Source organism: Pygocentrus nattereri, chromosome 11, assembly GCF_015220715.1.
Source record: "Pygocentrus nattereri isolate fPygNat1 chromosome 11, fPygNat1.pri, whole genome shotgun sequence".
Classification (NCBI taxonomy): Eukaryota; Metazoa; Chordata; class Actinopteri; order Characiformes; family Serrasalmidae; genus Pygocentrus; species Pygocentrus nattereri.
The window spans coordinates 39446369-39473631 of record NC_051221.1 but is presented as its reverse complement, the minus strand read 5'-3'; the positions used below and the strand labels follow the sequence as shown (position 1 = coordinate 39473631).

The 27263-nt window shown below is 43.3% G+C and overlaps 1 protein-coding gene across 2 annotated transcripts in view; it reads right to left on the bottom strand.

Annotated features, from left to right (window-relative positions):
* Window positions 1-27263, bottom strand: part of cacna2d1a (calcium channel, voltage-dependent, alpha 2/delta subunit 1a) — a 172985-nt gene that overhangs the window by 133199 nt on the left and 12523 nt on the right. For both annotated transcript variants that reach the window (XM_017706447.2, XM_017706448.2), the window contains exons 2-3: window positions 9388-9469; window positions 5873-5989 (exon numbers count right to left, since the gene is read on the bottom strand). In XM_017706447.2, coding sequence (XP_017561936.1) covers window positions 5873-5989; window positions 9388-9469 — 199 coding nt within the window. The remainder of the gene's footprint in view (window positions 1-5872; window positions 5990-9387; window positions 9470-27263) is intronic.

Sequence of the window (27263 nt, the reverse complement as noted above, 5' to 3'; positions counted from 1 at the left end):
TGATTACATTTCCGTTTTGTTTCTGCCAATACAATCACAAGACTACAGAACCTTTACTGAAACTGGGTAACTGTCCTTCAACACTCTGCATTTGTTGTGGTAACAGGCAGTCAGAGGCCTCGCTTCATGTAGAGTCCTGATAAGTGACCTCTTCAATATTTAACAGAGTATCAACACAACTCTTGCAAATTTAAAAAAGCAATGCAGTAACTTCAAAAAATGCCATTCATAATAACACGACTGGTTCAGTTGACTCATGGAACTAATTTAAATACTGTATGTGATCACACAGCGTGAAGTGATAAAGGCTGGGTTTCCAGACATGGATCAAGCCTAGTCTTAGACTAAACTGCTGTGCCAATGGTGCATTAACATTGGGAACTCATTTTAGTCCAGGATTATGCTCCTGGGTCTGGGAAACTGGCCCAAAAATAGCTCTCTCTGGGGTCTCTCTCCCCTCCGTCATGGACATCTACACCACATGTATCCAGAAAGCCACCAGCATTGTGGACGACCCCGTCCATCCCTCACATGGACTTTTCTCACTGCTGTCGTCTGGCAGAAGGTACCAGAGCACCCGTGCCACCACTGCCACACTCTGCAACAGTTTTGTTCCTCAAACGATCAGGTTTTAAACTCACAAGGACTGAACTAACCCCACACCCCCCCCCCCCCCACACACACACATACTCTACACACACACACACACACACACACACAATCACACACACACACACACACACACCTTTTTTGATGCTCTACTTGCACTATCTGGATCATTGCTGCTACACTGTGTTTACACTGTTTTACTCTGTTTTTTCTACATCAGTAACTGCTGTGTTTATGTCTGTCATCTGACTGTGTGACTCACAGATCACAGCGTGTTAAATATCTCTGCACCTTATTCCACGACCTCATGTCCAGAAATAAGTGCTGTGTCGGTGCTGCACTGTCCTGTCTGTTTAGGTGGTTGGGATAGTGTAGTGGTTAACACCTCTGCCTTCTACGCTGTAGACTGGGGTTCACTCCCCACCTGGGCAAACACCCTACACTATACCAATAAAAGTCCTTGGGCAAGACTCCTAACACCGTCTTGGCCTACCTGTGTAAAATGATCAAATTGTAAGTCGCTCTGGATAAGAGCGTCAGCCAAATGCCATAAATGTAGATTAAGGTTTGTGGTTGGTTAGTGTGGTGGTTAAAACCTCTGCCTTCTATGCTGTAGACTAAGGTCCAATCCCCCACCTGGGTAAACACTATACCAATAAGAGTCCTTGGGCAAGACTCCTAACACCGCCTTGGCCTGCCTGTGTAAAATGATCAACTTGTAAGTCGCTCTGGATAAGAGCGTCAGCCGAATGCCGTAAAATGTACTGTGTCTAATGTCTGTTTAGTTTATCGTATTTATTGTTTCTAGCTTAATTTTTTGGTTGCACACTCTGTCTGCACGTTCACACTTCGTACTGTTTGTTCCTTGTTGTTCCTGGAGGAACATAATTTCACTCCACTGTGTACTTGTACATAGACGGCATGACAATAAAAGCCTCTTGGCTTGACTTGACTCTTGACTTTCACTGTGAAGCACTATTGCTGCTGTCACCTTTGGTCTCTCCTCATACTGATTCGGATACGGATCATTCTACAGAACTGGTTCAAAGCCTTTTGAGTGACTTGGGGTAGAATCCTTTTGCCTTGAGTGACACTATATCTCAATTATGTTTATTTTACTAAAATTACTGATTTCATTTGGTCACTAACAAACAATCATAGCATCACCAAAACACTACCGCTAATGTTTTAGTAGAGACTGTTTAGGGTTTGACCACTTTAGCTAAGTTTGATCAGAGTCTATAGGCGGTGGTGGCAATTCTTATTGTTACACGACAATTTTAAAACTTTGCGACACATTCATTTCAAATGAATGAGATCTAATGCCTTGCGGCTATGACGGACAGGGATGCGTTCTCATTTCATGCTCTAAAATGCAGGGGTGTGGCTAAAATAAGGCTCCGCCTCCAGTCTAAAACCATTTGAAAGGTGGGGCAGCATTTTCTCAATACATAGTGTGATTGATTATGTTAGTAGATGGATAAGCATCCATCCAAAACCTGTGACTGCATTACTCAGGGTGTGTACAGGTATTTCAAAGCTTTTAACAGTGGACGTCCACTGCACACAACTCAAACACAGCTGATTTATTAGACCAAAGATAGGAGAGAAACAGTCATATCAAAAGGAGAAAATGACCTCTACTACAGTGACAATTCCATGTAGCTGTAACACATTATTTTAGTTATTAGTTTCCTTTTTCTTTCCCTACTATCTTACCTTTTCTGTTATCATGTGATGTTTGACTTTAATTTACATAGGTGAGGTTTGTTACAGGACTGGTTTGGATTCTTTTTCTCTGATATCTGATCCAGCCTTTCTTCTGATACCAGCCTGATAGCTTTACCCACTATCAGATCTGTGCCAACAGGAATACAAACAGATGTCAGATGTTGGTTTAAATCGGTTCACTAACGTTAACACTGTCTTTTAGGAGGCCCTCTGAGAGGCTACTTACAGCAGTGAGATACTCCCTCTATCAGCTCTGTTTATCAGCCATGTCCTCCCAGCCTACAGCCACACATGTTACAGAGAAACGGGGGGGAGGGAAGTTTAGTGTTTACAGTAGCAGCTCTCTCTGAGGGCAGCAGTCTGTAGGTCTGCTTACAGAAGCACAGCTCTAATGATATTTAGCTGTCTAAGAAACAGCCCATAGGCTGACTCATCCATCTGCCTCTGATTTTACTGCCATATCAAAGGGCCCAGGCTCTGAGAAAGAAAGAGGCAGAGAGAGAGAGAGAGAGAGAGAAAGAAAACAAACACACTTTCTCTCTGCTTCCCTTTCCCGATGCCATTTTCTCTCACAGAGAAAACGAAGAAGAATAGGTCTCACCCTCTCTCGCTCTGCTTCCCCCACTGTTTTCTCCCCACCTCTCCCTCTGTCTTTGTCTCTTTGTCTCTCTCTATTCTCTCTATCAATCTCTCTTTGCTTCTTCTCTGCTTCTCCCTCTCTCTATTTCTTTCTCTCCAGTCCTCCATCCATCTCTCTCTGTCTTCAACATGGTATTCCTCTCTTTTTCTCTGTCTCTCTTTGTTTGCTTATCTCTTTTTTTTCCTAGGTCTCGTTGTCTCACTCCTATTCTCTTTGTATTTTTCTCGGCCATTATCTGTCCCTTTGTCTCTATTTCTCTATCAATCTCCATCTGTCTCTCTCACTCTCTCTCTTTTCTTCTCTGTCTCTCTCTCTCTGCATATCTCTCTCTGCTTCCCCATCTCTATCTCTCTTTCTTTTTTTCCTCTCTCTCTCTCTCTCTCTCTCTCTCTCTCTGTCTGCTTCCCTGTCTTTTTCTTTCCATCTCTCTGTCTCTCTCTGTCTTGGTCTCTTTGTCTCTCTTTATCAATCTCTCTTTGCCTTCTTCTCTGCTTGCCCCCCTCTCTATTTCTCCATCTCTCTCTCTCTCTCTCTCTCTCTCTCTCTCTCTCTCTCTCTCTCTCTTTATCTTTGTCTTGGTACTTCTTTCTTTTTCTCTGTCTCTGTCTTTATCTCTCTATCAATTTCTCTGTATTCTTCTTAGTCTTTATCTTTCTCTTTGTCTCGATTTCTCTTTCAAACTCTCTCTCTCCATCTCTCTCTCCATCTCTCTCCGTCTCTCTCTCTCTCTCGCTCCATCTCTGTCTCTCCCTTTTCAGTAGGTAAAGGACGTTCCCCCGTCGCTGGTGAGCGGTCTCACTGGTGTGTGAGCAGGGAGAGCTGGTGGGTTGAATGTGATCTCTGTGAGTGCTGGGATTGGATTAGATTGACTAAGGTTAAGTTGATTAGAGGGAGCCTTTAATTGGGCTGCGTCCATCGGCAGCAGTCTGGGTGATTGATACTGTTTTAATGGGTGTGGCTGATGTGTGCTGCCTGGGAAGGAGCTGAAGCATTACAGAAGAAACTGAGGCGACGTAAAGGGGCGTTTTCTGTGTCTTCCTCGTTCCTGCTGTCCTGTACAAATGATACGTTATGTGTTTTCTAGCTTTAAGGAAAACTTCACCACAGACAATCAAGTAGATGTGTTCCACAGCACTTAGTTACAGAACAGAGAACCTGCTGACTTAGAACGCTGGTGATGGAAATCAACAGGCAGGTGCTTCAGATGTTCTGAGTCAATGAATTTTCTGTTCTTTTGTAAGCACAGAGATGTTATCGTCTGTAGGGATGTCCACATGCTAACAGATGAAACAGACAGAGATGGCAGAGGAATACTGGAGTATTCCATTAACAACAAAGCACTACTGTAAGACTCCCTGGAGAATAGTATCAGTCAAATGTAAATTTATTCCAAAACTATTCAGAATATCTCCGATGACTACTTTGCATCTGTCTTTATCATCACAGAGAAAGAGAAATAGAGAAAGACAGAGACAGAGAGAGAGAGAGGGAAGAAAAAAGAGAAAAAGAGAGAAAGAAAGATAAATAGAGATAGAAAGATTGAGAGAGACAAAGAGTGAGAGACTGAGTGACAGAGAGAGAGAGAGAGACATGGAAGAATAAGAGAAGAGACAGATAAGGAGAGAGAGAGGGGAACAAAAAAGGGGAAGAGAGAGAGGAAAGAGAAGGAGATAGACAGAAAGAGAGAGGGGGAAATGAGGGAAGAGAGAGACAGACAAATAAAGAGAGAAAGAAAGAACAAAAGACAAAAGAGAAGGAAGAAAGAGAAAAAAAGAATAAGAAAGGAAGAGAGACAGAGACGAGAGAGACTGAGGCTACACTGGTCCTCTTCACTGCTTCTGAAGTTGGGCACGCTGAAAGCCTCTCATGGTCAAGTTGTAATGTGTGTGTGTTCATGTAATTTTCCAATTTGGTTCATATGAGGACAATGCGGGGCTCTCGGGGCATGGTGACCGCGACTGAAGGCCATTAGCTCCAACAATAGACACTGACAGAGCTGCTCCGGAGCCTCAGCTCAGCTCTGAGCTCTGCTGTGACTGCAGCCACCTGCAATAACCACCAACCTCACATCTGCACCTCCACAGGCCTGAGGACACGAAATGAGAGAGAGGGAGAGCGAGCCAGCATGCGTGTGTGCCCACCAGAGAGGGAGAGAGAGAGAGAGAGAGTGAGGAAAGGTCAATACTTTCATTTAGTCATCAGGGCGAGCTGTCAGTGATGTGTTTAATGCTCGCCAATAAAAGCACCTTCTCTGCCTGGACCGTACATTACCCCCACTCGGTGGCTGCGGTTAAACATTCATAACATCGACCGACCCACACACACTCACACACACAGGAGCAAGAACAACAGATGGTGTTTTCTCTGCTGGCTGAGCAAATTGTACATTTTAAAAACTCCATCAGCAAGGCCCCCCCGCGGAGGTCCGCTCTCACATTGGCAGACCCCTCCAGCTCCAGCTGCGTATAGAGGTGTGTTCCTGTCTCCAGCGTAATTATAGGCCTGGACCGGACAGCGCCACCCCGCCTCTAGACTGCTTTCTGCTGCCACCCTCTGATCAATGCCGATCGATCTAGACGAGAACCACCTGCAGCTTCTAATTCAGTTACGATGGAGCTCCGCTGCCTGGACTGGGGCCACGTAATGAGGAAGAGATACAAGACCCACACATTCACCAAACAGACAATGCAGAAAAGATAACATGATGCAATCGTGAATCACACAGTGCCATGCCTCGGCAGCACAGATCAGAATACAATTTCATAAACACTGATTTTATTACACAACCCTGCCTTTTTGTAGTCTGGCTCTTATTGAGTTTGGGGGGGTAATCATTTAGATGGGCTCTGTGCTCTGTTACTTCTGTCTGATCAGACCACAGTAGGCGCTCACCTTTAAAGCCTTGGAGCGGTTGGCCAGCAGATTTTCAATGTTGAGGGCAGCATTGGCCACCAGCTGATGAGCGTTGTTCTCTTCCACACTGTAGCGCTCCTTAAGATCATGGAAAGTCTGAGAGAGAGAGAGAGAGAGAGAGAGAGAGAGAGAGAGGGAGAGAGTGAGAGAGAGAGAGAGAGAGAGAGAGAGTGAGAGAGTGAGAGAGAGAGAGGGAGAGAGAGAGAGAGAGAGAGGGGGAGAGAGTGAGAGAGAGAGAGAGAGAGAGAGAGAGAGGGAGAGAGAGAGAGAGAGAGAGAGAGAGAGAGAGAGAGAGTGAGTGAGAGAGAGAGAGGGAGAGAGAGAGAGAGAGAGAGAGAGAGAGAGAGGGAGAGAGTGAGAGAGAGAGAGAGAGAGAGGGGGAGAGAGTGAGAGAGAGAGAGAGAGAGAGGGAGAGAGAGAGAGAGAGAGAGAGAGAGAGAGAGAGAGAGAGAGAGTGAGAGAGAGAGAGGGAGAGAGAGAGAGAGAGAGAGAGAGAGAGAGAGAGAGAGGGAGAGAGTGAGAGAGAGAGAGAGAGAGAGAGGGGGAGAGAGTGAGAGAGAGAGAGAGAGAGAGAGAGAGGGAGAGAGAGAGAGAGTGAGAGAGAGAGAGAGAGAGAGAGAGTGAGAGAGAGAGAGAGAGAGGGAGAGAGAGAGAGAGAGAGAGAGAGAGGGAGGGAGAGAGAGAGGGAGAGAGAGAGAGAGAGAGAGAGAGAGAGAGAGGGAGGGAGAGAGAGAGAGAGAGAGAGAGGGAGGGAGAGAGAGAGAGGGAGGGAGAGAGAGAGGGAGAGAGAGAGAGAGAGAGAGAGAGAGAGAGGGAGGGAGAGAGAGAGAGAGAGAGAGAGGGAGGGAGAGAGAGAGAGAGAGAGAGAATGTCAAAGTCAATTTCATGACCATTCAAACGTTTTCTTAACAGTAGGGATGCACCATCGTCACTTTTTACGGATTCCAATTTCTTTACAGACAAAATTTTGCAACAGGCCACGTTTTATACATTATGTCTTTTTCCTGATGTGTTATATTCAGCAAATAAACAGTGACTGTGCGTTGAAATGTGCAGAATGGGAAAATCAACCCAAATCTAATATAACTGGGGCAGCCAAACTTTTGCAAACAACTGCAGATACGATTATTTGCTCTATAACAGGCAAACAATTAGTCACCTGTTTAAATAACATGAATCAAATAAAGCGCTATATTAAAAATAAAAGGTCACTGGCTATTCAGCACAATGAATCATGTACCATTATGCTATGGCATTTAGTACAGCTATAGCAGCAGCATTCAAATATAGAGGCAGTGCACTCGTGTTATTTACCACATAAAACCTCAACACACACCAGCCAAAACAAAATAATATCTTGCTCATTGTTGCAGACAATGCTGAAGACATATTCACAAGATGAATATGAGACAACCGATCAGATTATACAGACATTTACATCTAGATGTGTCAAAGAACTTAGAGCTGTAGTAAGCAGCCCTGGTCCTGGTGACGTACTTCTTACAGTCTAGTTCCAACTAAGGGTCACACAGACTAGTCAACTAATCAGCTTGTTGATGTCGAGTAGTCACTGATCAAGTGATTATGACAGTAACAACTTGGACACCTCAGGTGAGGAGCCTGGTGATTTTGGAATCATATCTGCTTTTCCCTGCAGGCTAACAATGCAATCCAGAGCTCGTTTGGAAAAGGCACAGCACTGATCTCCACTGATCTTTAGTGCTTCAAAGATCTGATATTGAACGTGGTTACCTCTGTTTTCCCAAACACTACAATAAAAAGTCTTGTGTCATTGGAGAGCAGACGGAACACCCTATAAACATGTAAAGTTTGAAGTCAGATGCTCTTATTTTCACTGAGTTACGCCGTCCTAAATGTCTCTGGCCCTCCAGACCTCTGCTGGGGATGAGTGCCACGGCAAGGTTGTCTATGGTGCGCCTAAGGTGGATTCCCTCAAGTCTAGTAATGTAATCCAGGACTTGCTGGTAAGGGCACGTCATGCTCTACTGACCTGTGGAGTTTTGTCTCAGGTTTTTGAAGTCAGATTTTCAAAGTGGCTTGTTGCAAAACAATCCCTTCTCCTGTGCTTTTATTCAAGAAGTCATGAGCGAAAAAAGTAAAGGTTGACTTCAAAAAATCTGAAGTTATGCAACTCCTGGTTCCAAGAACAGTCTGCGACACCTGCTACACCTAAGTAACTTCTTCAGAAGTCCTTGATTGGCTAGATCAGAGGACCAAACAGTTATTATCAGCCCTTTGTTTTCTTACTCATTCTTATCCCATTCTGCATTATTGAGAAACTATGCCAAAAACAGCTAATAACAACAAAGCAGATCACTAAGTGACATACAGTGAAAAGAAAATTAACAAATCTCTATGCTGAATACTGAATATAACAGAAAATACACTGTCATTATTATAGTTAATAATATCAGTCCTCATTCACCAACAGTTCTTTATGGGAGGCAAATCCAGCCAATAAGGGAAAGAAAATGAAAACAATAAGATGTAAATGCAAACCTCATGTGCTCATGTGAAAAATAAAATTGCAAATTAAGGCATTTCATTTCATTTTCAATTTTGGCAGGATGTTTGGAAAAAGAAATGGCAAATAGAGGTTTGCATTTATATTTTATTGTTTTCAATTTAATTTCCTCTTTGGCTGCATTTGCCTCCCACAGTCTTAAGAAGAAATGTGTTCTTTAAACCCACTTAAGCAGTTCTCACAAAGTTTCTGAAGTTTTATATATATATATATATATATATATATATATATATATATATATATATATATATATATATTGTTGAATGAGGCCCAAAAGGCATAAGGCATTACACATAGATATATAATAACTATAATAACTGTAGGAGCTAATGTTCACCTAGTTTTACATGTAAATTCCCATATATAGGTTATATCCTCATGATGCTGCCCCTCTTGTCAGACCATGTTTGTGCCCCTACTGTCCAGTCATTCACAAAAAACAACTTGCGAGTTAATGCAAGATACATACATTACAGAGAATTAAGGGTGAGCGACATATCATGGCATATTTCAGTGGCAAGCAAAACTCAGAAATGCCAAATAGCCAATTATTTAGCAGCCAGGGGGTCTTTACTCATCTGACGCTAAACCTCCAGAAGGACGGCAGTCTTTCTTTATTATTTGACGCTTTTCACTGCAGGGCCTTCAGTCTTCTTCCTAACTCATGAGCAAGCCTGATGGAGGCCCTCAACATGGCATCACGAGGAAACTTAAGTGGAGCATCAGCGGAAAGAGCAAAGAGCAGAGGAGCCCTGGGCAAGACCGCCTTCACAGTCCCCATGTGGTTACCGAGCACATGGAAGACAGTGCAGCTGAGAGGCATGGCAGTCTACTCTAGCACAGAGGCTCTGAGAAGTGACTGTGCAGCAAATAAAAGTCACTAATTTCCATTTCGTGTCATTCATGAAAAGGCAGAGTAGCAGGGATGGGACGGATCAGGTGACATTACCTTAACGAGGTGCTCCATGCCACTCTCAGCGTTAATCAGCTCCACGAGGTCATCCTGTATGTGCTTCGCCCATGCCTGAGCCCTGGAGACAAAAACAGCCAATCAGATCCATTCAGGAATGAATGACAATCTAACATTTCACAGTTACACAACTGACACGACTACAGGTACCTGAACTAGACGTCTGAAGAGTTTAATGCCTTTAAAAGCTCCCTTAGAGAAAGTTTTTCTCTGCATGAGACACAGTTACGTAAAAGATTAAAACTAAGATTATTTTTAAAGAACATTTTGCCAGTATGATATTACACTGTACCATTATTAAGTACAACATATGTATAAAAATTCTAAATACACATGTAGGCTCTGTCACGATTGGCCCCTCCCAGTCCTGTCCATGTGTTTGTGTTTTGGTTTAGCCCATGTGCGTTTGTTTTGGTCCAGCCCCCTCGTTTCGTCACTCCACCCCTGATTGTTTCCACCTGTCCCTCATCAGCCCTGTTGTATTTAAGCCCTGTGTTTGCCCTTTGTGTTGGATGTACTGGTTTATGTACTGTTGTTTGTTCTGGTTTGTCTTTCATGTCTGCTCCCCGATCAATCCATGTTGGCTCTATGACCCTGGACTGTCTCGACCCTGATTTTGGATTTGCCCATAATAAATCTCGCTTATCCCAGCTCATCCCTCCTCGCTCGTCGTTACAGGCTCACTGGTCACCTTAGTTAGTAATTAAAATGTACTAAATTGTAAATAAAGTATATCAAATTTTAGAAATCCCAACCAGCTCCTGTCTCTGTCCCTTTAAACTAACCCATCAAATCACGATGGCAAACTATGCAGAAATTTTAAAAGCTTGGTGGAATTCCCCTTCAATTCATTTCACACATATCTATTAAATGAGTGAAACATTATATGAGTTAAAAACCACTGATGAACTGCTTGTAGATAAAGTGAAGCCTCCTCTGAAACCACACAGTCCAATTCTGTAAACCAACCCACCATTTGTCCAGAATATTTTACAGCAAAATGACACTTGGCAAGGCTCCCCACAACACACTCAAACCCATCCAGAGAAAAATGTGCCACTATTGCAGAAGTTCAGAGGTTTCGGAAGGATTGCTGGAAGCTTTGGATAACAGGTGCAGTGTAGCTGGGGTCAGTGGCCGGTTAATGCATGCAGAGAGAGTTGAGTGAGCGAGCAAGAGAGACAGGGAGGAGATTAAAACACCTGTTCCACTCTGCTTAATGAACCCTGACTTGCACTTGCAGTCTACTGGCCACCACTCCCTGAGCAGCCACCGGCGCTGGAGGGGTGCTGCTGGTTATAAGCTGTGATACATTCATGTGAACCGTATCCTATTTCTGTCTCGTTATAACATGTCGTCGCTTAACAGCACTGTCAATTTCATATGATAGGCCCAATTTGCTTTGAAAATCCTCTCCAACAGGGTATCAACTATAATAATGATGCACTAATACAAATCACACAAAATATACACTCACTATCCACTGTTTATCCAAGCATCTAGCCATACTGATGCCAAGCATGATTAATGATGGTAAATCAACTTTTGTCAGTAAAAAAAAATCAAATAAAAATGCAAAAAATAAAAATGAGCTGATGACTGGAGTAAGCTTAATCCCGTGGTAGGTTAGGTGTTATCTGAAGGCGTAATAGGTCACTGCAGTAGGTCACAGTATGAGTTTACAATTACACAGTGTAGCCAACCTGCTGTCATACAGACCCATTTACAGTATCACTGGTCAGTTTCTGACCACAGAAGTGCTATTATCTGGGAGCTGGAGCATTCTCAACATAGCAGTGACACTGGCATGGCAGGGCCATGGTAGTGTGTGTGGTGCTGGGACAAGTGTACCACAGTGTAACACAGTGCTGGAGGTTTCAAACCGCCAATGTCACTGCTAGGTTGAGAGTGGCCCACCACCAAAAACATCCAGCCACAAGCAGTTCTACAGTCAGAAACTGACCACAGATGAAGGGCTAGAGCATGACAGAAATCATGCATCGCATCAGATGAGCTACAGTCTCTAATGCCCAATCAAATTCTTCAGACTCCAGAATCCAGTTTCACAGACTTTGGACTTAAAATTTGTGATGTTCGCTGAAGTGCTCAATGTCATCACGTCAAATCCGCGAGGCCGCAGGGCTGCACGCACATAAAAAGCACTAACGAGGGGGAGCTTCCGCTCGACTCCCTCCTATGGCGGATATTGACAAAGTTCTGCACATTTTCATATGCACTGTACTTCTTTATTTCTTTGAAATTTTTACTTTGTACTCATTTATTAAATGCTTATTTGAAACTCATTGCGTCATTCTGTGATTTTCACTGCACAAGCAAAGTCTGCTGAAGTCTGCAGCCCAGGTGGTCTTTCTGTAAGTTTGCAAAAATCTGCGTTATCCCCCTTACAGCCGGAATGAATGGCAGAATTAGACAGCCTGCAGCTCTGAGGACTGTCTCGATAATGCACACGTTAAGTCTGCATGTCTGCAAACCCGGAAAAGATCAGAGATTTAGATAATAACTGATAACTGGGCATAACTGTGCGCCAGAATGCTGGAGCTACTTGTAGGTAAGAGAACGTCTAATATAGTGGCCTGTGAGTGGTCATGATTTAGCAGCTATTATCTGTTGCAGTTATTTATAGCTTAAACATGAAAATCTTTAACTGTAAACAGGGAGTCTCAGGGACATGCAGAGCCCTTTTCAGTGAGCACTCCACCAAATGCATGACATTTTAAGCAAGGAAATGATAGAAAAATGATTATTACTTCATGACATATAAAAAGAAATAACAATTAAGAACTTTAATATCTCTCCTCCAGTAGGGCAGCTGGAGTATGGGTGATGAGTGTGAAGCTGCATTTCAAATCATTAAAAAAACTGTCTGGCCAGTTGCTGTTCCAACGTCTGAGAGTGACGTCAAGACATAAAGCCCGAGGAGCCTCTCCAAGGACACACACGTCTCGTACTAGCCTGTGTGAAGTGAAGGAGAAAATGCTGGATGGGAGGGGAGGTAAGAGAAGTGTGAAGGGAAAGTGGAGAATGTAAGGAATTCCACATCTGGACACCTCTGCTGTCACTATTGCTACCGATATCAGTAAGCCACAGACACAGAGTATTTCAAGTGACACAGAACACGCAAGAGAAGGCCTGGACCCACAGGAATAAACATCACCCACACACAACCACACACGTTTGTTTACATACAATGTCCTAGGGTCCTGCTACACTGACCGGTACACCTTGTTCCATGTCCTCTCATTGTCCATTTTATCAGCTCTACTTACTCTACAAGTGCAGATTTACAGGTCCTCTGTAAACACTGTGTCCACTCACTGTCCACTAAAATTCTCCTACCTTGTTGGTCCATCTTGTAGACATAAAGTCAGAGAGATCATGTAGATCATAAAGTCAGTAGCTCATCTGTTGCTGCACATTCTGGTCCTTCATCAGTGATCAGTGGTCTGGTCGCGGTGCCCGCAGGAGGCTGCCCACAGGACGCTGTTGGCTGGATATTTTTGGTTGGTGGACTATTCTCAGTCCAGCAGTGAGGTGTTTAAAAACTTCAGCAGCACTGCGTCTGATCCACTCAGACTAGCACAACACACACACTAGCACACCACCACGTCAGTGTCACTGTAGTGCTGAGAATGATCCACCACCCAAATAATACCTGCTCTGTGGTGGTCCTGACCATTGAAGAACAGGGTGAAAAGGACCTAACTCTAAACCTTTATCCTTTCAGTAAAATAAATAAATATATTAAAAAATAAATGGAGAAATGGGCTTTTTATTTAAAAGCACTTCACAAAGTCAGAGGCCTTTTGGCCAACTTTGTAGGTTAGCTCTGTTTTTCTCTGGTTTTTAACCATAATCTGGCATTTTTTCTGAATATGTATGAAAACAAACACATACAAACAAGCATTCACAACCTCCCAAGGGGAGAATGAACACACTCATGAATGGAGCATAAAGGAAAGTAACAGCTTTGTGCTGGAGGGTGCTGGCCGGGTGCAGTGGCTGAAACGGGACCCTGGCAGTGTTTTTATATTTAAAAACACAGTGTAAGCTGAGAGGCATTCGCGTGTGGACTGGACGTGTGTGGGGCAGTATACTTAACCACAGTGCAAGGCAGCTGCCCACAGGCCTCAGCTCAGGACCGGCCCTGTGTCAGCATATTACTGCCTTATGAAGATATGAGAGCAATGTGCTATCTCGCGCATGAGCACACACACACACACACACACACACACACACACACACACACACACACACACACACACACACACACACACACACACTGTCTGTACAAGGTTTCTTTTCACACATCAGAGAAAAGATCTTCTCTTCAGAGCATTACAAAGAGAAGCTGTGCCAGACGCTCACTCTGTCCAGCAGAGCAGCTCTATTTGCTCTACAGGTAAAATTAGACAGATAGTGCTAATAAAGGTAAAAGCTGCCTGAGTAAAAAATGCATGCAATGTATTTTAATGCCATGCATAGAAAACATAAAATACACTTGACAATTAATTAGTCATACTTTTGTTCAATATGTGCTCTTGGAAAAAAGGTGCCAAAAAGGTTCTTTGAAGTGATGCCATAGAAGAACCACTTCTGGTCCCCAAAAGAACTCTTCTTTTGAATTTTTACCACTTGAGAGTTTCCTTAAGGACACTGAAATATTACTGAAGGGGCTTTTTTAGAGTTCTATAGCTCTTCTATGACACTGCATCAAAAAATTAAAGCACCTTTATTGTTAAGAGTGTGGAGCTGCAATGAATATTCGATTACACTTTACTCTATCAATACATTTATCAATTAAAATTTGCGTTCACAATGGATCAGCTCTGATTAGCTAGCAGCTTGCATGAGGACAGTAAATACACTAAGTGGCCAAAAATGATATGGACACATTACTGAGTTCAGGTGTTTCAGCCACACCTGCTGCAAACAAGTGTATAAAATAGCCATGCAATCTCCACAGACAAACATTGATAGTATGGATTATCCTAAACATGGCACTGTGATAGGATTCCGCCAAAAAAACGATGGCACCTTAATTGTTAAGGTTAGTGAAATTTCAGTTTGTAAAATTTCTGCCCTGCTAGATCTGCCCCAGGCAACCGTAAGTGCTATTACTGTGAAATGGAAGCATCTAGCGCAAAGCGAGGTCTATAATGACATGCTTAGACACGCTTGGTGTTGAGGAACTCCAGTGGTCTGCAGAGAGCCCTGACCTGAACCCTACTGAACACCACTGGGATGAATTGGAATTACTAACGCCTGTGGTTTTGGAATGAGATGTCCAAAAAGTTAATATAGTTGTGATGGTGCCCACTTACTTTTGGCCATATCATATATTCTACATTCTACTCTGATTATTCAATTAAAGCATTAACACAATCTGTTGATTCTTCAGTTACTTATATAATTGGGCACTCATATTGAGCTTATTAAACACACTAGAAATCAACCTGAACAACTGAACAAGTCACGTTTGATATTGTTTTTATTTAGTAATGGTCATTATAAATGATGTAGCATCTATAACAATAGATAATAAAGAAATACACCCAACAAGAACATCAGCGTATGAAGGTCTCCACTTTAGTAGAGCAGCCTCTACTGTATACACTCACCGGCCACTTTATTAGGTACACCTTGCTAGTAAAAGGTTGGACCCCCTTTTGCCTTCAGAACTGCCTTAATTCTTCATGGCAGACTTTCAACAATGTGTTGGAAACGTTCCTCAGAGATCTTGGTTGATTATTTGAGTTCCTGCTGCCTTTCTATCATCTGGAACCAGTCTGCCCATTCTCCTCTGACCTCTCACATCAACAAGGCATTTTCGTCCACACAACTGACCGCTCACTGGATATTTCCTCTTTCTCGGACCGTTCTCTGTGAACCCTAGAGATGGTTGTGCGTGAAAATCCCAGTAGATCAGCAGTTTCTGAAATACTCAGACCAGCCCGTCTGGCACCAACAACCACGCCAAATTCAAAGTCCCTTAAATCTCCTTTCTTCCCCGTTCTGATGCTCGGTCTGCACGAGTTGTCTTGACCACCTCTATATTTGCGATTTGTGATAACAAGCTACTGAACACCTAATAAAGTGGCCGGTGAGTGTATGTTTATGTACTCAGCTAAGAGAGTACACATATCACAATGAGACAGCAACAACAATGCTTCAGGGTAAAAGTGCTCTTTGGGACAGTTTCCCAGACTCGGGAAACTAATCCTGGACTAAAAAGAATTCTCAATCTTGATTCAGCAGTGACACAGCAATTTAGTCCAAGACTAGGTTTGATCCATGTTTTCACATCATTTTATGTGCAGCAATCACATACCATATTTAAATAAGCTCCACGAGTCCGCTCAGCCAGTTATATTACTATAAATGTCTTTTTTTTAAGAGTTGGGTTGGTATTCCGTTAAATATTAAAGGAATCATGTATTAGTATTCCGTGCGGAGCAAAGACTCTGGCTGCCTGCTATCACAACAAATGCGGCGAGGACGGACACACGTCAACCCAGCCAGGATCACTGGCGCCCAGAGATGATATGTGGGATAAGTCTGATCTGAAAGCAGCACCTTCCAATGAAGATAAATGACTGCATTCTGAACTAATCAGATGATCCATGGAAATCAATCAAGAAACGACATCAGCTGTCTCAACACATTGATTCAGGACACGCATGCAAGAGGGATTTTCTCTGTACTTGGCCCAGACAAGAAAGACATTAGTGTTTGTAGAAAGCTAACTCAGGCACACCCCGTAGACTCGCTGGCCGCGACACATCTGAGGACACAGTTAAAAACCATATCCCCTCTCAGTGTCCTGGTAACGAAGGAGCCCCACAGAGACCAGTTAGTTGTCCTTCCCCCACAGGAATCAAATGAAAGTACTTTAGATTCACTGATTGCTTTATGTCAGCAAGCTTAACATGGAAGAATTGGGCAGAAAAAAAAGTCTATGACTGATGAAATGCAACCTTCCTTTATGTCATCAGGGTCTAACTACAATCAAAGTTTTGGTGAGGCTGATTTGGAAGAAACTGAGTGAATAAATAAACTAAATAAACAGCCTGATGGGATTGTTACACCACTTTTCACCACAGTGTTTAAAAACTCCAGCAGTACTGCTGTGTCTGATCCACTCATACCAGCACAACACACACTGACACACCACCAACACATCAGTGTTACTGTAGCGCTGAGAATGGTCCACCAGGCAAATAGTACCTGCTCTGTGAGAGTCCATGGGGGTCCTGACCACTGAAGAACAGGGTAAAAGGGGGCTAACAAAGTATCAGAGAAACAAATGAACTATAGTCTGTAACTGTAGAACTACAAAGTGCACCTATACACTTCAGTTCAGTTCAGTTGCTTGTTAAGATAAATAGCTAATCAGCCAATCACACGGCCACAACTCACTGCATTTAGGCATGTAGAGGTGGTCAAGACAACCTGCTGAAGTGCAGGCCGAGCATCAGAACGGGGAAGAAAGGGGATTTAAGGGACTTTGAACGTGGCGTGGTTGTTGGTGCCAGACGGGCTGGTCTGAGTATTTCAGAAACTGCTGATCTGCTGGGATTTTCACACACAACCATCTCTAGCGTTTACAGAGAACGGTCCGAAAAAGAGGAAATATCCAGTGAGCGGTCAGTTGTGTGGACGAAAATGCCTTGTTGATGTGAGAGGTCAGATGAGAATGGGCAGACTGGTTCCAGATGATAGAAAGACAGCAGGAACTCAAACAACCAACCAAAATCTCTGAGGAACGTTTCCAACACCTTGTTGAAGATGCCACAAAGAATTAAGGCAGTTCTGAAGGTAAAAGGGGGTCCAACCTTTTACTAGCAAGGTGTACCTAATAAAGTGGGCGGTGAGTGTATAGTTAGTGGAGCTGATAAAATGAATGATGAGCGTAGAAACAAGGATAGATAAACAAGGTCATAATGTTATGCCTGATGAAAAACTTAAAAAGTTGTAATATTGATTAGAAGCAGAGTTAGAACAATCTTATCCGCCAAGGTCTAGTGTGGCTGTAGGTTTTCATTCCAAACATGCAGAGCAGAGCGCAGCTGATTCTGCTTGCTTAATCAATTGGTCAGTCTTCAAAGAGCTGATCATGCGAGCTCCTGCTTTGTTGGAATAAAAACCTGCAGCCACATCGACCCTAGCAGATAAGACTGGACACCAGTCCAGAAGAAAACAGGTTTGGCGCCTCGATGTTCTTCAGCTATTACCTGGATCTGATAGAATTTATCAGTAGAAGCTGAAGTCATTTAATGAAGGACTGAATAGCTGAAGCCGATGTTGGATGGTATAGTTAAGCTAACACACACACCGAGATTCACAATGCACTGTTTACTTGTTTATTTGTATTGATTTATTGTCAACTTTAATCTTTTGCAACTACAATTAAACAAGATCTTTTTCATTCATAGCACACTTACATAATCATACGCTTCACAATCCTACTAATATATGTTTGTATATTGATTAGAACTCCTTTAAAAATAACTTGCATTTCCACAGCAAGGTTTAAGGTGTAAGAAATTGTTTAAAAGAATCTAGAAATCCTAACGCTTCTGTTCTAGGAGAAATAACGGAAACCATTTAACACTGCACGGGGCACAAGAGCTGCATTAAGAAATGGAAAGTTGGAGCAGCGGATGGAAAATGGAGATAACATCTCCAACGTCCCCTCCCCTTCTGAGTAAATTAAACAAAAAGGAGGAGGGGAGTGACCCAAAATGGCCTGGTGTAGATTTACTGTAGTTAAGAGAGAAGTGGGGAATGAAATAAGAGAGAGAGAGAGAGAGAGAGAGAGAGAGAGAGAGAGAGAGATTTTGTGCTTATCCAAGGAATAGAAATGAGTCAGAGACATTCGCTGTTTATTCAACTAAGCAAAAGAGGAAGCAAGCAAAATAAGGGATGGGTTAAAAGGGAAATGCTGAACTCTGATAAAGAGATGGATGGATGGATGGATGGATGGATGGATGGATGGATGGATGGATGGATGGATGGAGAGAAGGGAGGAATGATCATGTCCTCTCTGCTTGGCTGGCTGTGAGGGCTTCAGGCCTGGAGTGTGTGTCAGTGAATCCTCTGAGCTGCTTGTGTGTCTAACAGGCCTCTCTTACACAACATACTGTTCTCATTTAAACTATCCCACATCAAAACAGTCTCTCTCGCTCTCTTTACACTTCACTGCCTGAGGAAACCCAATAAGCGGCCTTTGCATTCACAGCCACACAAGGGCTACAGTTTCACTGTATTCCACTATAGGGCAATATAACAGTGTAACAGCTGTCATCATATTTTATATCACGGTGCACAGAAATATAACATCGTCTGCATAGTAACTTCAACAGAACATCTCTGTGCACAATTACATCAACAATTTCTATTTATTTCCTGAGTTTAGCATGTCGGGAAAAAAAAAATCAACATAAATAATAAAATCTGCCATAACTTTTCTGTAGTTTTTAACATACAGCTGACTGGACATCACTTTTGTTGATAAAAGGTTTATTTGCGCAAACATCGAATTTAAAAAGCATCAATTACAGCTGTGAACGGGGTCTAGAGCATCTCAGAGATCGGAGGTGGTCAGAGACACATGATGCGTCCCTGACAGCAACAAACTATAGCCTAATCACCTGTACTATAGCCTAATCACCTGTACTATAGCCTAATTACCTGTACTATAGCCTAATCACTCCTCAGAGCAGAAGTGAAAGCAGCTGCGTAGCGTCTTTCTTCATGTCGTCTTGCATATGTTTTGAAGCTGTGTTAGCAATCCATGTGATTGCACCATTTGTAACAGTTTGCATGTCTGACATCAAAGGAAGCAATACACTGATGGAGGACATGTGCATGGCACACTTCCACTTCCAAAAACCAGTGACAAATGGTCACTGGAGACACATCTGAGACAGAGGGAAATGCCAGGTATAAAAACAGGGATGGATTACTGACCAGGTCAGTGGGGCCAGTGCCCAGGGGCCTATGACTCCCAGGCGTCTTGGGAGTTCTCAGGGGGTGACTCAGAGGCCCAAGACAACTAATGCAAATCAGAAAGTAGTGATTTATAAACTGTTCTGTATTTAACTGAAAACGGTACAAATACGAGTTTAATATTGTTTAATTTGAGTGATTTTTGTAAATATACACTAATTCCAAATGTGATGCTCAGAACACAGTCCAAAGTTGGGACAAGCAATGTAAAACTGGCAAGTTTGTGGAATGAAAAACAGCTGCTTTGTGATGCTATCATCACTGGGTATAAACAGGAGCATCCACGAAAGGCTTAGTCGCCACGTTGTGAAAAACCGCCTCAGTGAGTGGTCAACAATTTACGAACAACATTTCTCTTGGCACAACTGCAAAGAATTTAGGGGTTTCACCATCTACTATCAATAACATTATTAATAGATGTCTGTGCATAAAGAGCAAAGGCGAAAACCCGATGAATGCCAGCGATCTCGAATTCCTCAGACAGCACTGCATTAAAAACCGACATGCTTCAGCAATGAATATCCCCCAGCCGTCTTGGGAATTCTTTGTTGCTGCATCCACAAAAGTTAAGACTCTACTATGCAAAGCAGAAGCCACATAACAACATCCAGAAACACCGCTGACTTTTCTGGGTTAGAGCTCATCTGAAATAGACCGACACAAAGTGGAAACGTGCTGTGGTCTGACGAGTCCACCTTTCACCATAGTTCAAAAGGCAGCATGTGTCATGGTTTGGCTTGTGGGGGTGACAATGGCATGAGGTACTTGCTCATCTGTGAGGGCACCAATAACGCTGAGACATTTTGGAACAAGATATGCTGCCTTCTACATGACATCTTTTTTGGCGATGGCCCTGTTTGTTTCAGCAAGACAATGCCAAGCCACATTCTGCACATGTTACAGTTGCATGGCTTCATAGTAAGAGAGCGCAGGTGCTAGACTGGCCTGTTTGCAGCCCAGACCATCTCCCATTAAAAACGTGTGGTGCATCTTTGAGCTAAATGTACCACAACTGGTTGTTGTGATTGAAAAGAAAAAGTTTAGATGATGTGTGATGTGTGTTGTTTCTCTTCAGACACACAAAGCCTACAAAAAAAACCCACAAACTGTTAAGATGCAGACAAAACTGGATGCTGCACATCAATGAGGAAAATTTTGTTTATTTTCAGATTTAAAAAAATGCAAATATGAACGTGAACTGTTGCTTAATCTCACTTCTCAGATTTTTTGTAAACATTGCTTTTAATGTAGTTGTTGGTATTTGTACAGACGCATTATTGTAGTGGGTGGTGGGGGTTCCAATGATGCTAATGTCGTGTCCACTATGTACCATCCACTTGTGATCAGGTCACAAAGATGATCTGTGACATAAACGATAAGACACGATTACGTATGAACAGTGTCTTACTCAACTGTACAGATTAGGAGCGTGTCGCATCCCTATCCAGTGAACTGAGAAGCACGGCGGTCAGTTAAATATTAATGACACAAACAGACACGGGTTTGGTCAGCTTGACTGGACGCCTCTGTCCTTTCAGTAGCGCCGAGAGAAGCTCTGGCACTGTCACAGCTGCCACTCTGATGGTGGAGCTTTCTGGGGGGGGACACCCATTAGGGCAAAAGGTCAAAGGTCCGAGGGCCAGGTGCAGCTGGTTTCCAGTGCAGATTGTCAAGTGGGGTCAGATGAGGATACAAGCCTGCTTATAAGGGAAGGAGACTGGCCCAGCCAATTAAAGACACAGTGATACCAAAGCACCAAGATAGAAAACCAGTTCAACATAAGCACAAGACACAATAGTTAACATTAGCATCCAGAGAGATGAGAGAGGAGCAACGAGCAGCCGCTGATGGGGCACAATGCACGGCTAATGCTTCAAGTAGCCAGTCCAAGAGAACGACAGCTGTGTCCGAAAATAGAGCGTGTGAGTCACAGGCACAGTGCTGGTTTTTGACCCCTGGCTGCAGCCATCTCCCCCTTCCTCTACTCTTTCTCTCTCCTCCTCTCCCTCTGTGTCACTCTCTCACAGGCCCCACCCTGATCCCAAGCTTTCTACACCTTCTGCTACTCTTTTCTCTCCTTCTCTCCTGTTTCTCTCTCACAGACTCCACCCTGATCTTAAGCCATCTACACCTTCCCTCCTCCTCTGCCCTCTCCTCCGTTCCCTTCTTTGTTTTTAGCTCTTTCCTTCTCTACTCTTCTTTTTCTCTCTTCTCTTTTCTTCCTCTCCCCTCTTGTCTCTTCTCTCCCCTTCTTTTTCCTCTTTAATTTTCTCCTAGCTCCTCTGCTCACTTCCCTTTTCGTTCCCTCCCCACTCTTCCTTTTCTTCTCTCTTTTGTTGTCCTCTTTTTATCTCTCCTCCTGTGCTCCATATCCTCTGCTCTCCTCTTCTGTCTCTTCTCTTCCTCTTTTTCCTTCTCCTTTGTTCTCTTTCTCCTACTTATCTTCCCCTCTGCTCTCCTCTCTTCTTCTTCTCTTTTCATTTTCGCCTTCTTCTTTCTCCCCTCTTCTCTTCTTTCCCCTTTTTTCGATGTTTTCTTTTCTTGCTTTCTCACCTCCTCCCTAACTCTTATCCTCCTCTGTTTCTCTTCTCTTTCTTTCCCTCTTCTTCTTTTGATCTCATCTCCTCTCATTGCTCTCTTCCCTTCTTTGTTTTCCTTCTCTACTCTTCTTCCTTTTCCTCTCCTCTTCTCTTCTGCTGTCTTACTTTTCCCTCTCTTCATTTTCCTTCTCATCTCCTCTCATCTTTTCTTCTCTTCTCACTTCATATCCTCACCTTTTTCCTTCTTATTGTTTCCTCTCTTCTTTTTCTCTTCTCCTCTTTCTCCTCCTCTCTTCTGCTCTCCTTACCTTTCTTATCCTCTCTTGCATCCTCTAACCCTCTCTATGTTTTCTCCTCATCAAACTGATCTACTGTTAGTGCCAGCACAGCAAACAGACCACACCATGAAAAATGTAGTCTGCTTCTTTTTCTCAGGTGGAGGAGTCACTCTGGACATGGATGTTATGTTAAAAGAGGCGCTTGGAGACGCACTGCAAGAACGATTACAGCGCTATCATGATGTTCATTCGCTCCCTGGTAACATCTGTATTATTACAGTGGCTCATCTGGAGAAAACAGAGGTAAACACACCAATAAACACTCTGGTGACGACAACATAAAGTGGAGTGAATCATACTGACGGTGGTCTCCACTTTTCCTTAGACTCGTCAGCAGCACTCTGTGTGTGTCCTTCGCAGCCTAAAATCACCTGAAGCCCTTGTTAACGTGGCAATGCGAATGCTCCCACGAACGCTTAAGTCCTATTAAGTAAACCTCACACTGTCTGTTGCCATAGGGACCTCACAACCACTCAGCCTCACGGATAAGACCCCTGAGGAGCAGACAAACACACACAGCCTTCCCGACTCCAGCGAGCAGCACACGTTTGAACAGTTTCATATTTTCGGCCTGTTTACCTCTGCCTGCATTAGGCTGGGTGCTGTGTAAACTTGCACAGCTCCATCAGTCCTGAAGTGGAAACGTCACCAGCACTGCTGACGCTGCCGCGCTCTCGGCTCACAGCAAATAACTCACAGCTACATCCGCTCAAGCCTACCTCTGTGTCTACATCTACACACAGGCGGAGATGCTAAGCTCAAGGCACTTAAATATCAACTCCTGAGACTTTCTCTGCAGACGTTTACTGACTTTTAGTACTCTCAGCACTTAAAGCCTGCTCCGGTATCCACGCTGCATCTTTCAAAATACTGTCAGAAGTGACAAAACGGAGCGGAGAGAAATGAGGGGAAATCTCTCACGCACACAAAACCAAAGCGCTCAGTTTCACCTCAAGGAAGTGATTCTCTCTCTGTCCCTCTCTCAAACCTCAAATCCTCCTTAATAGATGTAATTCAGCCTTTTAATGTGCTCTCAGAAGCAGATAAGAGTGACAAGAAGACACAGAGTAGCTGATGCAGGGGATTTAATTGAGTCTCTGGGAGATAAGTAATAAGAGGCAATGCAGAAGAGCCTAACTTTAATAAGCAACCTGACACAAGGAAGCGAAGACAAACGTCCTGCCTCTCTCTCGCTCTCTCTGAGGGTGTAATTTGCGAGAGGAAGAAAAGCAGCAGATGAAGAGACAGTGGCCTATTATCTAGCGGGGGTTAGGCAGAGAGTAATTGCAGGTTCAAAACAGCAACGAGTGAGCTTTATTACTGCTTACAATGAGATAAATACTACTAAAGCTCCTCCTCCAGCAAATCACTCTATAAATCGCTGGTGCCGAACCAAGATCCAAATTGGAGGCTGGTGCATAGAGCTACAGGAGTGACTCACGGAGGAGAACTTTAAAGGCTTCGCATTCTGCTTTGTTTTTTCTACTAAGGTCCGCTTATGACGTGTGTGAGCACTGATGTACCAAAAACAGTCGAAATTCATTTTCACGTGACCGTTTTACGACCTCTCTTTGTTCTTTTGAATTAAACAGGCTGTATCTTTAAACGGCCCATATCTAACATTTTTTCTTGCATTTGTTTTTCCCCCTGAGGTCCCACTGATAACGTCTGCATGGTTTTACATATCAAAATGGTGATGAATAACAATTTTCCAGCCTCTCTTTATGTCTTAGAATTAAACAGGCTTTTTTATTACTGTGCCTTTAAAAACGATATATGTAAATGAGCTCTGCTTTGATTGACCCCCCTCTATTATGCCTTGCTCAAAAAGCTGAAACACTCCCTAGAACTTCAGTGCATTTATGGCATTTGGGTGACGCTCTTATCCAGAGCGACTTACAATTTGATCATTTTACACAGGGAGGCCAAGGTGGTGTTAGGAGTCTTGCCCAAGGACCCTTATTGGTATAGTGTAGGGTGCTTGCCCTGGTCGGGGATTGAACCCCAGTCTACAGTGTAGAAGGCAATGGTGTTAACCACTACACTATCCCAACCATATCAGTGGGAATAAGCAGGGCTAAAGTGCTGCAGGCTGAATAGGTGGCTATAAGTAAATGAGATAAATTAGTAAATTCTTGTGACATCACAGAAACACTGAATTCAAAACGGGCTGATTTGCAGTATATGAAGTGGAAGGACTGGGTAGTGAATAGTGCAATGGGCAGAATGGTGCATTGGGCAAAGTGCTGTAGGCTGAATAGAAAGATACACAGGAGCAATAAATTCAGATTAGTTTCCATATATGGACCATATGGCCAGGGAAGTGAAACGGTGTGTTTTGAAAATGTTTTCATTGTTTTTAGACTATGTCAATTTTTTTATGCTACGAAAAAGGGAAGGAGATCAGGTTTTCCATGAAAATGGGCCCTTTAAAAGCAGAGTAGAGACTCTTTCAGAGGAGAAATTGATATTTTTTTCCATTTCACAGGGACGCTTGCCGAAGGGGTAGACAGGAGGGAGTGTGTGTGAGCGAGTGTGTGTGCAGGTTGTCAGACCAAACAAATCACACACTGATCACATTCTGTTCTGTGTTACCTTCCCCCGAAGAGATGGCCGTGACACCATGACACCGAGATCACGGTGCGTGAGCAGCAACGCGTCCTGACTTGGCCGTGCCCCAAATTCTGTTTCTCCAACAAATCTAGCGCAACAGCATTGCTACACTTCAACCAGCTTGAATATACTAAAGAGAAAGGTGTGCCAGCAAACAAAGTCGTTGTGACATTGGGGATGGCCAGACATGTTGGGCCCCGTGTATTATTAGACACTGTTTAAATGGGGGCAGGCTCAGAAACACATTCATATCATACAGAGGCCCAGCAGTCTGGTCCAGATTTGGAGCTGAGAGTGAACTCTTATCAAATGTAACATAATATGGCTTACATTTCTGACACCAGGCCTAAGATAAAAAATCTGCGAGTTCTGAAACGTAAAATAGAACAATAACAAATCCTGAACAACTTTTCAAAAGATTCCAATACTCAGCAAAAACAATGCCAAAAGACGTTGGGACAGTATGTGAAATGCAGAAAGCAGCAATTCGTTGTTTTTGTAATTATAGTTCTGAAAATGATTCCCACAGCACGTTTGTAAAAATTTGGGACAGAGCAACTTAAAACAAGGAATGTTGTGAAATGTTTGAAAAACATCTAAAACAACTAATAATATAAAATATGGGCATAAAAGGAGCATCCAGGACAAGTCTAGTGTCACAATATCATCAAAAGACTGAAAAATATCTGTGCATAAATGAAAACTGAGTGCCCATGATGTCAGTCCCTCAGACAGCACTGCATTAATAACCAGCATGCTTCTTTAAAGGATATCACTGCATGGGCTTGTGAATACATTGCCAAACTATTGTCAATAAACAATGTCTGTTGCTGCATCTACAGCTGTCAACAACATCCAGAAACACAGGCAAATTCTCAGGGCTCAAGCTCATTCTCAGTGGAAACATGTACTCTGACAAGTCAACGTTTCAAATTGTTTATGGAAATAATGGTCATCATGATCTTCAGGACCAATAAAGGACCATACAAATTGTTACCAGTATAAAGTTTAAAAGCCAGGGTCTGTTATGGGGGTGTATTCAAGCCACATCCTGCTCATGTTATTTAAATTTATGTTAAACATGTACATGTTAATCTCAGCAAATAAACATTAGTTTGTTTCCTGTAATGGATGTAAATGCATACACCGTTCAGCCATAACTTTAAAACCACCTCCTTGTTTCTACACTCACTGTCCACTTTATGAGGTGCACTCACAATATAGGAGCACTTTGTAATTGTACACTTATAGACTGTAGTCCATCTGTTTCTCTGCATACTGTGTTAGTGTATTACCCCCCCCCCCCACTCTGTTCTTTAATCCTCAGGACCCCCACAGAGCAGGTACTATTTGGGTGGTGGATCCTTCTCTGTACTGCAGTAACACTGACGTGGTGGTGGTGTGTTACTGTGTGTTGCACTGGTATGAGTGGATGAGAAACAGCAGTGCTGCTGAAGTTTTAAACACGGTGGCCACTCATTACCTCATGACCAGTCCTACCTTGTTCGTCCAGCTTGTAGATGTAACGTTAGTGACCATAGCTTATCTGTGGCAGCACAGTTTGTATCGGTCATCCTCTAGTTCTTTATCAGCCAATGAGGTGTCCTAGATTTTAATGTTATGGCTGATCGGTGTCTATAGTCATTGTCAGACAATCGGGGTGTTTCTCATTTTTTTGTCATTTTTTTGTTTTTTAAATAATTTGACAGTGCTAGCTCCCCCATCATAGCTCACAGTCTGAACTACATCACACAAAGCTATATGAGAGTTGAAAAGAAGGTCTTAAGCAGGCTCAGCTCAGCCTGCCTCTGTCTCCCACTTGCTCTCTCCCTGATTGAGTTTCACTCAGGCATTCCCTGAGGTGTTGATATGGAAATTCCTGATTGAAGCCGAATCGTGTCAGAGCGAATTGCAATACAAAAATCGGAAATCCAAACATGTGCCCTCTGTGACAGGCCAGGCCGTCTGGAGCTCAAACGCAAGACAGTATGTGTGCGTGTGAACACATACATGCATGTATGTGCGTATGCTCTCTTTACACGTTAAGACGAATCCCCTCCTCCTGGCATTTGTAGCTGTCTCCACAGATCTATCTCTCCCTGTCTGCCTCTCTTCTCCTCCGTTTCCCTCCTTCTCCGACTTCCTTTTCATCAGCACGTCTGTATGAGCAGCAAATGCCTTGGACTCAGCCCAACACAGACGTACAGTACATTCACCTTGACCTCGTGTTTTCTACAGGGCATCAGCTTCACAGTTGGTGAGTGCATGACAGCACCAAGCAGAAGCTGATCAAACCCTAGGCTGATGCCTCAGTACCTGCAGGCTGCAGGCTTTA